Consider the following 13496-nt stretch of genomic DNA (forward strand, 5'->3'; position numbering starts at 1 on the left):
TGCAAGCCCGCAATTCAGGGGCCCCGGGTTCCATCCCTGGTCAGGGAATTAGATCCCACATGCCACAGCTAGGAGTCTGAATGCAACTAAATGGATCCCACCTGTGCAATGCAACTACCAAAGATCCCGTGTGCTGCAACTAAGACCTGGTGCAGCCATTAACTATATATATTTTTTAAATAATAGTAAAATTAAAATAGTGGCTTCCCTGGTGGCTCAATGGTAAAGAATTCGCCTGCCAATGCAGAAGATATGGGTTCAATCCCTGACCCAGGAAGATTACACATGCTCAGGAGCAACTAAGCCTGTGCACCACAACTATTGAGCCTATACTCTAGAGCCCAGGAGCTGCAACTACTGAGCCCATGCTCTGCAACAAGAGAAGTCGCTGCCATGAGAAGCCCGTGACTAGAGGGTAACTTCACCAGCTGCAACGAGACAAAAAGCCTGAGCAAGCAGCCAAAAATAAAATAAATAAAATAATGGAAGCATGGAAGCTCTGGGTACGCTTCACAGACACATACTTTACACCACATATATCTTCCACATCTTCCAGTTGCATTCACTATAATAAAACTGCAGTTGTAAGAATAGGGGGGGTGGAAACCATTATCGTTTGTTTAAAAATCAGATCATCGCATTCCTCTACTCAAAACCCTCTGATGGCTTCCTTTCTCTTTTAGGATAAAAGTCAAAACAGTTACACTACCTACAGCCCTACACATAAGCTGGCCCTTTAACTCCTACCACTTGCTCATTCTTGTCTCCCTGCAGCCACCTTGGTCACCTTGCTAGCCCTTCAACACACCAATAATGGTCCTTCCTCAGTCTCTCACTCTTTACATCATGGATTATACACATTACTTCCTTCCTCAAGTCATTCCGGACTCTTCAAAACCACAGTTTCAGGGAGGGACCTCCTGACCAGAGTATTTAGAACTGAATCCTCAAGACTTCCCTGGTAGTCCAGTGACTAAGACTCTGCACTCCCAGTGAAGGGAGCCTGGGCTGATCCCTGAGTATTCATTGGAAGGACTGATGCTGAAGCTGAGAGTCCAATACTTTGATCACCAGAGCTGACTCATTGGAAAAGACTCTGATGTTGGGAATGATTGAGGGCAAGAGAAGAAGGAAGGGACAGAGGATGAGATGGTTGGATGGCATCACCAACTCAATGAACATGAATTTGAGCAAACTCTGGGAGACAGTGAAGGACAGGGAAGCCTGGTGAAAAGAATCAGACACAACTGAGCAATTCAACAATAGGGAACTAGATCACATGCCACAGCTGAGTTTGAATGCTGTAATGAAGACTGAAGATCCCTCGTGCTGAAATAAGACCCAGGAAGTAAACAAATAAATGTTTTTTAAAAGCTGAGTCATTCGGGGCATTCCTTCTCCCTCTCCTATCCAATACTTTTCAACAGAGCACTTAACCACAAACTGAAATACTACAGTATTTCAGTTATCTCTTATCTGTTTATTTAACATTTTCAGTCAATTCCAGTAGGATGTAAATTCCATAAGGACTGTTGTTTTTTCTTGTCATATGTATTACTATATCCAATATCACCTATAAAAGTGACTGACATACAGTAAGGAATCATTGAATATTCTGGATAAAATGAATGAATAAATGAAAGAAGGAACTGAAAGTGGAGCTCCACCTTCTCTATCTGATCTTTTTTTTTTTTTTCCTTTATTTTTGGCTACACTCTGCAGCACATGGGACCTCAGTTCTCTGACCAGGGATGGGACCTGTGCCCCCTGCATTGGTAGTCAGAGTCTTAACTCCTGGACCACCAGAAAGTGCCTGGTCTTCAAATGAAGCTTACTTGTTACTAGCATGTATGTGTCAGTTGCTCAGTCTGTCCTCTTCATGACCCCATGGACTGTAGCCTGTCAGGCTCCTCTGTCCATGGAATTCTCCAGGCAAGAATACTGGAGTGGGTAGTCATTCCCTTCTCCTGACCCAGGCATCAAACCCAGATTTCCCACTTTGCAGGCAGATTCTGAGCTGCCAAGGAGGCCCCATTTGTTACTAGGTCTCAGGCCTATTCTCTCCACACTCATTTTTTTTTCCCCTTATTTCAACACTACCAAAGCTCCTATTGGGCTTCCTCGGTGTCTCAGTGGTAAGAATCCACCTGCTAATGCAGGAGATGTGAGTTCAACCCCCGATCCAGGAGAATCCCCTGGAGGAGGAAATGGCAACCCACTCCAGTATTCTTGCCTGAGAAATCCCATGGACAGACGAGCCTGGTGGGCTACAGTCCATGAGGTTGCAAAGAGTCAGACACCACTAGTGACTAAATAACAACAACAAAAGCTTCTATCACCAACATATGTTGTTGGCAGCCCTACTCATATGCACATGTGTGTGATCTATGACTAGACATGTGCATAATGCAGACGCCTTAGAGACATAACACATTCCATGTATGAAAAAGAATGCACACTATCTTTACACCCAAAAAATTCCCCAGTTTCTCCATATCAAGAAACACCACCACAACCAATCTGGTTGCTCGAGTCTTAAGAGAATTGAGCTTCAAGGCCCACATCAGCCTTAAACCACCCCTTATGACAACAGTCACCAAATTCCATTCCTTCTAAGGAAATGTTCTCAAGTCCCTGTTCTCCTTCAGCACGTTGAATTTCATTAGCTTTATCAGAATCATCATCCTCTCTCATCTGGTTTATCTCAAAAGTCTCCTCATTCTTTTTCCCAAGTTTACTCCTGCTCCATTCAGAAGGCTATGCTTATAATTGTGAGGCAAACTGGAGAAATCCTTAAATGCCTTCTTTCTCCTTGATAAGAAAAAAAAATTTAATCTTTTTATCTTCTTGATTAAAGCCTAGAATTACTATTGAGATCCATGGTACCTGTTCTTAACACAATCTATAAGCCTGGCAAATTATTATCTGACCCCAACTCAATAACTTCAGCTCATGTCAAATTCTCTTGTTCTTTGCACATGAGGCACTTAGAATTTCTTTCAGTTCTTTGTATGTTCTTCTTTTAAAAAAATATTTATGTATTGATTTGGGCTTCCCTGGTGGCTCAGCAGTAAAGAAACCCCTTGCCAATACCTGCCAATGCAGGAGACACAAGAGACTAGGGTTTGATCACTGGGTCAGAAAGATCCCCTGGAGAAGAAAAAGGCAACCCACTCCAGTATTCTTGCCTGGAGAATCTAATGGACAGAGGAGCCTGGGGGGCCACAGTCTATGGGGTCACAAAGTCAGAAACTACTTGGCCAGTGAACAACAACAAATTCATTTATTTATTTTTGGCTGCATCAGGTATTAGCTGCAGCACACAGGATCTTTTGTTGTGGAGAGCAAGGTCTTCATTGTGGCGTGTGGGCTTCTCTGTAGTTGCGGCTCACGGGCTTAGTTGCTCTGAAGCATATGGGACAAATGTCTGTATAGTCAAAGCTATGGTTTTTCCAGTAGTCATGTATGGATGTGAAAGTTGGACCATAAAGAAAGCTGAGCACTGAAGAATGGATGCTTTTAAATTGTAGTGCTGGAGAAGACTCTTGAGAGAGAGTCCCTTGGACTGCAAGATCAAACCAGTCAATACTAAAGGAAATAAACCCTGAATATTCATTAGAAGGACTGATGCTGAAGCTGAAGCTCCAATACTCTGACCACCTGATGCAAAGAGCCGACTCACTGGAAAAGACCCTGATGCTGGGAAAAATTGAAGGCAAAAGGAGAAGGGGGTGGCAGAGGATGAGATGGTTGGATAGTATCACTGACTCAAGGGACATGAATCTGAGCAAACTCTGGGAGATAGTGAAGGACAGGGAAGCCTGGCATGCTGCTGCCCATGGGGTTGCAAAGAGTGGGACATGACTTAGTGACCAAACAACAACAACATATGGGATCTTAGTTCCCTAACCAGGGATCCAGCCTGCATCTCCTGCATTGGAAGGTGGATTCTTAACCACTGGACCATCAGGGAAGTCTTTGTTCTTTGTCCTGTGTTCCTTCTTGCAAATGGTGTTCCAACATAATTTTCCATTTGCCTAGAATATCCTCTATGGCTGACGACATCCTCCAGAATATTCAGGAAGTAGCCTAAACTGCTGATGCAAAGGGAAGCCTTCCAAGATCCTGAAACATACTATCCCAAGCTCCTCATGGCAGAAACCTGTACATCTGGAATTACATATAATTGCTTATTTGATGTCAAGATTCACCTACAGACTTTATTGGAGCATATACCCTTGCTGCCCACTACTGTGGAGAAGGAAATGGCAACCCACTCCAGTATTCTTGCCTGGAGAATCCCAGGGACGGGGAAGCCTGGTGGGCTGCCATCTGTTGGGGTCGCACAGAGTCGGACACGACTGAAGCGACACAGCAGCAGCAGCAGCAGCCCACTACTCTGTCTAAAACATGAATGATTCAGAGAAGGTACTTCATAGAATGAGGCAACAAATGGATGAATGAAAATAGTATAATGCTGTCAGCAATTGAGTAAGTTCTACAACTTCCTCAGCAGGAAGAGCAGAGGCTAGAGACATGGGTGTTACTCTTTAAGAGCAAAAAGGGACTAAGGGTTGGAAAACTAGATGCTAGGACCACACTGGTGTTCACAAGCCACAACTGTGGATTGTCAAAAAGATAAGCATACATCTCAAAGGCAGAAGAGAGAAAATAAAAGACGACAAAAGCGCTCACAAGTAACATGATAGATTTTGTGGCTCTGGTCCCGGGGGATGCTGGGGAGTGTTGCCTAGTGCTGTGAATGTATCGGACTTGCTGTTTGTGCCTGTGAAGGAAAAGTATCATGGATCCACTGACCCATATCATGAATCCCAAACAAACAACATCAACAGAGGAGAAAATCACTGAACAGATTGATTCTGTAATTGTGTTAATGGACAGACAAGAGCAATGGCCAAGATTTGATTTCACACTGACATTTCTGCCATTCTTCTGTCCAGTCATTCTCATGGGAACTATGACATTGACCAGCAAGTGAAACATCCAGCTCAGGATACATGGAGTAGTAATATACTTCTGGGATTTGAATTTGAGTTCTGCCCACTTGGAGTTCGGGGGGTTAATACTTAAGGCCTGAAAGCCACCCAAAAGGCAGGTGACGCTGAGAGAGGTTCCCCAGGCCACTCTGTGAAAATAAAAGACAAGTTTACATCCGATGTCACTTAGGAAATACTTCATCTCAAAGGCTGCCAATGTTGGAGAGACTGCTCCACAGATTAAGGTCAAAGTATTGGCTAAAGCAAGATGGTTGATTATTTGCTCAATTGGTCTCAATCCATGCCTCTTAAAAAGAGAGCAGATATAATGACAAAGGAGTGAGACATTCCCCACAGTCCCTATTCCAGCCTGAGCGAGGATCACCGTCCCTATTGCCCCATCAACAGAAATCATTCCTTCGTTGGCTGGGGTATGATGGTTATGCTCAGATACATGGAACCTGGGGAGAAACAGAACACATGTATGAATTTCTTCAAGTCAAGCGAAGTACATTTCCCACCAGAATTTCTTTAAAATTTCCTTTCTGGAAATCCTACTCTAATGTCATACATAAAAATCCATCCATGAGGAATTCCCTGGCAGTCCAGTGCTTGGGATCAGATTCAATCCCTGGTCAGGTTCAAACCAGTCAGGGGACTAAGTTCCCCAAAACTTCGCAGCACGTGAGGCCAAAAAAGAAAAAAAAATCCATCCCTAAACTTTGTTTCTCTTAATCACCCAGTATAACCCTCATAATACTTACAACACCTGAAATTATGTCATTGGATTATCTTATTTCTATCGAAGGAAGACGATTTCCTCCAATAGAAACATGAGAGCTATGAAAGTAGGGATTTGTCTCCCTTGTTTTCGACCCATATCTAGGGTCTAGAACAATCTGCCTCTAGTAGGCAGTCAATTAATAACTATTACATGAAGAGATGAATAAACAAATGAATGGTGTCATTATTTTCATCTCAAAAGTTATTTTAACATGGCCTTTAATAGATTACTTAACATGAAATGCAGATTCTCTACTTAAGAGTTTAAAAGAGTATATTAAACTCACTGATTGTATTATTCAAAACAGCATATCCTTGCTTGATTTGGGGGGGGTTGTTTATTTTGTTTATGCAAAAGTATAGCATTTTCAAGAAACAGCTGTTTGAGTGTCTTATGTTGCACTCGACTGGATCAAATACTCTCTGTCCAATATTATCTTTCTATATACCAATTCAATTTTTGAAACCTTTTGAATCAAGGACCTAAGCTGAATTGAGCAATATATCTTTTTCTTTTTTTGGCCCCGCCTGTGATTTGTGGGATCTTAGTTTGCCGACCAGGGATCAAACTCATACCCTTTTCAATGGAAGCATGGATCCCTAACCTCATGACCACCAGGGAATTCCCAAGCAGTATATCTTAATAATATTAATACAACATAACAAAGGTATATTCCAAGAGTACATATGATTCATATGATGATAAACACTGGAAGCAATCTCATTTCATTAGGAAAAAAGACTAACATGAGCCCAGGTACACAGTGCGTGTGCTCAGTCATGTCTGACTCTTTGTGACCCCATAGACTAGCCCATCAGGCTCCTCTGTCCATGGAATTTTCCAGGCAAGAATATTGGAGTGGGTTGCCATTTCCTACTCAAGAGGATCTTCTTGACCCAGGGATTGAACCTGTGTCTTTTGCATTGGCAGATGGGTTCTTTACCACTGCACCACCTAGGAAGCCCCAGGCACACAGCTATTCAATATTTTTCTATTTTTTTCAATAAAATGGCAGGAAAAAAATTATTCCTCTTCAAAACAGATTATTTTATGTGTTACAGTCCACTGAAATTTCTTAATTTCTTTTTTTCTTTCTTCTTTTCTTTAAATTTTATCTTCTCTCTCTCTTTCTCGTTTCTTTACAAACCCCTGTGTCAAAGGCTGACTTTAAAAAGATCACAGAGAGGAAACTGCTCTGCTATAAAACTGAAATATTTTAGAAGCAATACACTAGTAATTTATATTATTTAGTATAATATTGTATAAAATATTATACAAATGTGCAAATTTTTTAAAATATACTTTGAATAAGCACTTTAAAATTTTAGGAGTAAACTATGTCAATAATGTACTGGAAATAAAAAAGTAAAACAATTAAATAGCATAAGAGAAATCTTAAATTAGCAGAACTAAATTCCATGTTCTTAGATGGGATGATATAACATGTCATCAAGATTTGAAACTTCCTCAAAGGTGTAGACTCAATTCAACATCAGTCAACTAAACATACAAACAAACAAACATACAAAACTAAGTCATTCTTTAAAAATAACAAAAGAAAAATAGCGATGATGAAGTGGATTGACCTACCCAATTTCTTAAAATCTAACACAGGAATTAAAGTGTGTGGTGTGAGAACGTCCCAGTAGTCTAGTGATTAAAATGCCATGCTCCTAATGCAGGGAGCCCAGGTTCGATCAGTGGTCAGGGAACTAGATCCTGCCTGCCACAACTAAAAGATCAAAGATCCCATGCACCTCAACTAAGACCCAGCATAGTCAAATAAATAAATACTTTAAAAATAAAAATATTTAAATCTCATACTGCGGTTTTAAAAAAATTGTGTGGTACAAATGAAGAATAGTTAAACATATCAATGCTTCAGAAAGAAGTTTCAGGAAAAAAATTATAAATAGGAAATTCAACAAGCAAGGTAAGTTCAGCGTGTGCTCACTAATCATGTCCTATTCCACCCCATGAACTTTAGCCTGCCAGGCTCCTCTGTCCATGGGATTCTCCAGGCAAGAATACTGGAGTGGGTTGTCATTGCCTTCTCCAGTGGATCTCTCTGATCCATAGATTGAACTCCTGTCTCCTGCATTGGCAGGTGGATTCTTTATCACTGAGCCACCAGGGAAGCACGATCTTACAGGCAAACAAATTTCAGGGCAAAAGAAAAAAAAAATCAGAAAGAGCAGGAAACAGACACACACACACACCAGAGGTGTCACTGACCAAGGGAGTATTGTAGCTGGTTAGTATTGTAGCTGTAGAGTATTGTAGTTTCCTATTTATAACTCCTGAATGGGCTCTGTATTTGAGCAAAAAGTGTGAAGATGCCTCCCTACAGTTTTATTTACCCTGAGGTTCAGAGGGACTTCATTAAATCATTAAGCTCTTGTGAACACTGACCATATCTATGCTAGCCACTGCCCTAATCTGTCATATTTACTTTCAAGATTCTTATGTTCCCCTGGAACACAGAGCTGAAGGCAGGGTTCACATCAGGTGTCTGATTGTAGGACAAATATCACATCTCAGAAATCAAGTCTTGGATCCAAGTTTGCTATTATGAATGAAGACCCAACTCTGAGGATATTCACTGGTAAAGATGCCTTCTGTAATTGGATCCGGCATTAATTCCAAGCTGTATTATTTAGATTTGAAGATCAAAATCTACAACAATGTAATTTCCTTGTGCACCAGTTTTAGTAAAGATTTGGACAAGGTCTTAAAATCTTCATACAGGGCACTCAAAGAACTTTTCAGTATAAATGAGTTTCCCCAATTCAGTCTCATCCAGAAAAGATCCAGTGGAAACAAGGCCTAAACACTGATTTAAGATAGTGTGGGGACTTCCCTGAGGTCCAGTGGCTAAGACTCCACCTGATCCCAGTGTAGGGGGCCCAGGTTCAATCCCTAGTCAGGGAAATAAAGCCCACAGGCCACAGCTAAGAGTTCACATGCTGCAACCAAATGAATAAATATTAAAACCAAAATAAAATAGTTTGTGAACTATAATAATTTAATACTTTAATGTTTTATACATTTAATTCATCTTATTCCTGTGCTCAGGAACTTTCCTCAGACTAAGACACTTTAATCAAAGGACAAAACTAATGAAGACAGAGGTAAAAATTTGGACAGAACTAACACAGGAAAAGAAGAGAGATGACTTTGGAGGCAGTGAATAAGAGGAATATTCTCTGCAATAATCAGAAAGCAGCCCTTCACACAGACTCTCTCAGGGACTCTTGCATGTTCTCATGAAAAGGTATTATTATCCAGATCTTGAGTAGATTCTCATCTCCAAATACTCACTTCTTTTTTCTTTCCAGGCAGTTTCTAAGTCCAAAATAAAAACTCCACTCACTTAAGTAACTTCTGTTCTGGGATGCTGAATCCAGTGATCACTAGACTTGTCATGGGAGGGAAAATCTGAACCCCTTTATTATAGGTTTGGTTTTCCTGACCTCATCTCTCTAGAGCTGTAATTATTATGTTATTTCTAGCATCAATGACAGTGCCTCCAAGAAAAACTCTAAACATCTTTTTCTTGGCATACTAATTATCCAAATTAATTATAAGTGTTTAAATAGACTATCCCAAGATGCTGTCAGAAGTGACTGGATGTAAACATTTTTTTCTGCATTCCCTACAGGGATGAGGTCAGATAATTGTGAGTCCTAAAAAAGTGAGACCTTAGAGAATAAACTGTGATGCTGTCTATATTCTGAAAATCTCTGAAAAATATATTTCCTAGGAGAGAAGTCTTAAATTGCTAAGACCTTGATGAATTCCACCTATTCAAGATTTGGTAAGAAAGAAAGAAGCCTTTATCAACGAGACAGTGTGGAGGACATCTAACTAAGGTAGCAGGTATTGACAGAGAACCTATTATAAAAGGTACGATAAATTAGATGAGGCTGGTCCAAAGGTAAAGAATCCACCTGCCAATGCAGAGGACACGGGTTCCATCCCTGGTCCAGGAAGAGCCCACATGCCGTGGAGCATCGAAGCCCACACCTACTGAGCACCACAACTACTGAGTTACGCGCCACAAATACTGAAGCCTGCGTGCCTAGAGCAGAAGCTCCACAGCAAGAGAAGCCACTGCGATGAGAAGCCCACCCACCACAATTAGAGATTAGCCCCCATTCACCACAACTAGAGAAAAAGTCTATGTGGCAACAAAGGCCTAACACAGCCAAAAATAAATGAATAAATAATTTAAAGAAAATAATGCTCTATGGATACTTGAAAAAATGTTCGACAAGATTAGTCACTAGGGAAACACAAAACCACAGTGAGATATCACTACATAATCACTCAAATTGTTAAAATTTAAGAGACTGATGATGAAGAGCAACTGAACCTCTCATATATTGCTGGCAGGAATATCAAATGTTAAAACTACTTTGGAAGACAATTCAACAATTTTTTATCATGTTAAACCTATACTTACCATACAACTCAACAGTTTCACTTCTAAGTATTTATCCAAGTGAAGTGAAAACTTACATCCCCACAAAGACTTATACATAATGTTCATAGCAGATTCATTCATAATAAAAGTCAGAAACAACCCAGTGAATAGATAAGCCAATTATGGTATAGTCACAGAATGGAACACTGTTCAGCAATAAACAGTAATAGAGTTCAACAGAATTCTGCTCAAGAAGGACAACTGACACAATACCAAAGATAAATCTCAAAAAACATTTTGCTGAGTAAATAAGCCAGGCACAAGAGGGCACATACTGTATGATTCCATTTATGTGAAATTCTAGAAAAGTCAATCTGTAGTGCCAGAAAGCAGGTCAATGGTTGCCTAATTGCCTGTGACTGGGGAAGGAGGTGGAATTGACTACAAAAGGAACATGACAAAACATTATGCTCGTTAGCTCAGTCCTGTCCGACCCTTTGTGACGCTATGGACTGTAGCCTGCCAGGCTCCTCTGCCCATGGGATTTTCCAATAATACTGGAGTGGGTTGCCATTTTCTCCTCCCGAGGATCTCCCCAACCTGAGGATCAAACCCCAGGCTCTTGCATCTCCTGCAGTGCAGGCGGATTCTTGGTCTCTGAGCCACTGGGAAAGCCCGACAGAACATATTGGGGGTGGTGGAGATGTTGTATATCTTGATTGTAATGATGGTTGCATAGGTCAAACATACACTGATCAAAACTCATTGACCTGACCACTTATAGTGGTACATTTTACTGTACGTAAATTATACCACAGGGAAGTTGATGCTTTTTAAATATTTACTTATTTGGCTGCACTGGGTCTTGGTTGTGGCATGTGGGATCTTCGATCTTCTTTGCAGCATGTGGGATCTAGTTCCCTGACCAGGAACTGAACCTGGGCCCCCTGCGTTGGGAGCACAGAGTCTTAACCACTGGACCACCAGAGAAGTCACACAAGAAACTTGATTTAAACAGGAAAAAAACAGAAGACATTGATATTTGGATAGGATGGAGTAGTATGAAGCTATCAAGAAAGCTGAGTGCCAAAGAATTGATGCTTTTGATCTGTGGTGCTGGAGAAGACTCTTCAGAGTCAGTGCCTTGGACAGCAAGGAGATCCAACCAGTCCATCCTAAAGGAAATCAGTCCTGAATATTCATTGGAAGGACTGATGCTGAAACTCCAATACTTTGGCCACCTGATGCGGACTCATTTGAAAAGACCCTGACACTGGGAAAGATTGAAGGCAGGAGGAGAAGGGGATGACAGAGGATAAGATGGTTGGATGGCATCACTGACTCAATGGACATGAGTTTGAGTAAACTCTGGGACTTGCTTATGGACAGGGACGTCTGGCGCGCTGCAGCCCATGGGGTTGCAAAGAGTCAGACACGACTGAGTGACTGAACTGAACTGAACTGAACTGCGTATGAAGCAAGCCAGTGCTTCTGCTCAGAACAACTAGAAAAGCCAGATCAATTACTACAATCTTATCTTAAAGATATCAGAGAGCTGTGAAAGCAACAAGGATGAAGAAAATACAACTCCAGAGAGGGAAGAATTTTCAGACAAATGCTGAGGATCCTCGTGTCTTTCCAGAGTCCTCTGCAAATTCTGGGTATGATCCAAAGAATCTGGGCTTAGTCCAGGCATGGGGCCACTGCTGAGACATAGTGAAGCCAGCAGAACTTTCAGAAGTTGTGTTGAGGGTGGAGGGATCAACTAGAGATTTGAGGGGCTTCAAGAAACTGACTTCTGAGGACTTCCCAGGTGGCCCAGAATCCACCTTGCAATGCAGGGGATGCGGGTTCCATCCCTGGTCAGGGACCTAAAATTCCACATGCTGTGGAGCAACTATACCCACACCACAACAAAAGATCCTGCAGGACGCAACTAAGACCCATTGCAGCCAAATAAATAAATAAATACAAAAATAGAAAAGAAACAGACCTCCTACTTAAGACATTTGCTAAATTGCAAAACTTGGCTGCGTAGGAGACTACATAGCTAAACCAAAAACCTCAGAAAACCAGAGTTACAACTCCCATGGTATCCAGAGATTTAATACATAGTAGACAAAGTCCTACTGGGGGAAAGGCTTTGAGAACAACAGGTAAGATCTCGAAGTTCCTGCAAGTGTGGTAAATTGCCACTGATGAACCACAGCGACTTTCTCCCTTGAGTTATTTGCCAATCTGACTCAGAAATGGACTGCAAACTCAGATTTTCGCCCCAGAGCAAAAGTCTGCTGCCACAGTTCAAAACAAAATCCAAGTGGGACTTCCCTAGTGGTCCAGTAGTTAGGGCTACACCTTCCAATGTAGGGGTGCAGGTCCAATCCCTGGATGGGGAGCTGGGATCCCACATGCTTTGCAGCCAGAAGGCAAAACATGGAATAGAGGCAATATTGTAACAAAATTAAAAAAAAAAAACTTTAGAAATGGTCCACATTAAAAAAAAATCTTTAAAAAGAAGGACAAGAAAATCCAAATAGTTGTTCTGTTGGTAAGTCATGTCTGACTCTTTGTGACCCCATGGACTGTAGCCCGCCAGGCTCCTCTGTCCATGGGATATTCCAGGCAAGAATACTGGAGTGGGTTGCCACTTTCTTCTCCAGGTCCATTGTTGCAAACTGCATCTAATTCAGAAAACTGAACACAAATCAACAGAAATGAGACATCCCCCAAGAGAGGGGTCAAGAGTCAGATCTGTCAGGAGTGGGTGGAGGGGTCACAATCCTTGTGATGTCCTCTTCCAACCCACAGTTTGGGGGCAGGAAACCCAAGTTAGGAATTCAGCTACTTAGCGTTAGAAACACAGAGCTGAGGGGCTTGCCTGGTGGTCCAGTAGTGAAGAATCCACCTTGCAATGCAAGGGACATCTGTTTGATCCCTGGTCCAGGAAGATTCCACATGCTCCAGCGCAGCTAAGCTTCTGTGCTGCAATTACTGAGTTTTGTGCTGCAACTACTGGAGCCAGTGTGCTCTAAGAACTGTGCTCTACAAGAGAAGCCACTGCAATGACCACAACAAAGAGTAGCCCCCACGTGCAGAAACTAGAGAAAGCCCAAGCACAGAGACAAAGACCCACCACAGCCAAAAAATAAAACAAATAAAATAAATCTACAAAGAAAAAGAAAGAAAAGAAACAGAGTTGGTGGGGAGCTCAAATTTAATAGTCCTATCAGAGAATAAACCCTTTCCTGTGGGCACCTGTGAGTGACCCAGATGGTCCAGCCAGCATGCA

The 13496-nt window shown here is 41.6% G+C and overlaps 1 protein-coding gene and 1 non-coding gene across 3 annotated transcripts in view; both read right to left on the reverse strand.

Moving 5' to 3' along the window:
• Nucleotides 1-3854: 3854 nt before the first annotated feature.
• Nucleotides 3855-13496, reverse strand: part of LOC102396331 (vomeronasal type-1 receptor 1-like) — a 63850-nt gene continuing 54208 nt past the window's right edge. For both annotated transcript variants that reach the window (XM_045163479.1, XM_045163480.1), the window contains one exon: nt 3855-5458. In XM_045163479.1, the coding sequence (XP_045019414.1) occupies nt 4510-5458 (949 nt within the window). In that variant the 3' untranslated portion in view covers nt 3855-4509. The remainder of the gene's footprint in view (nt 5459-13496) is intronic.
• Nucleotides 11125-11197, reverse strand: TRNAG-CCC. The gene has a single exon. It is a non-coding gene; the product is annotated as a tRNA-Gly (tRNA).

Source organism: Bubalus bubalis, chromosome 18, assembly GCF_019923935.1.
Source record: "Bubalus bubalis isolate 160015118507 breed Murrah chromosome 18, NDDB_SH_1, whole genome shotgun sequence".
NCBI lineage: Eukaryota > Metazoa > Chordata > Mammalia > Artiodactyla > Bovidae > Bubalus > Bubalus bubalis.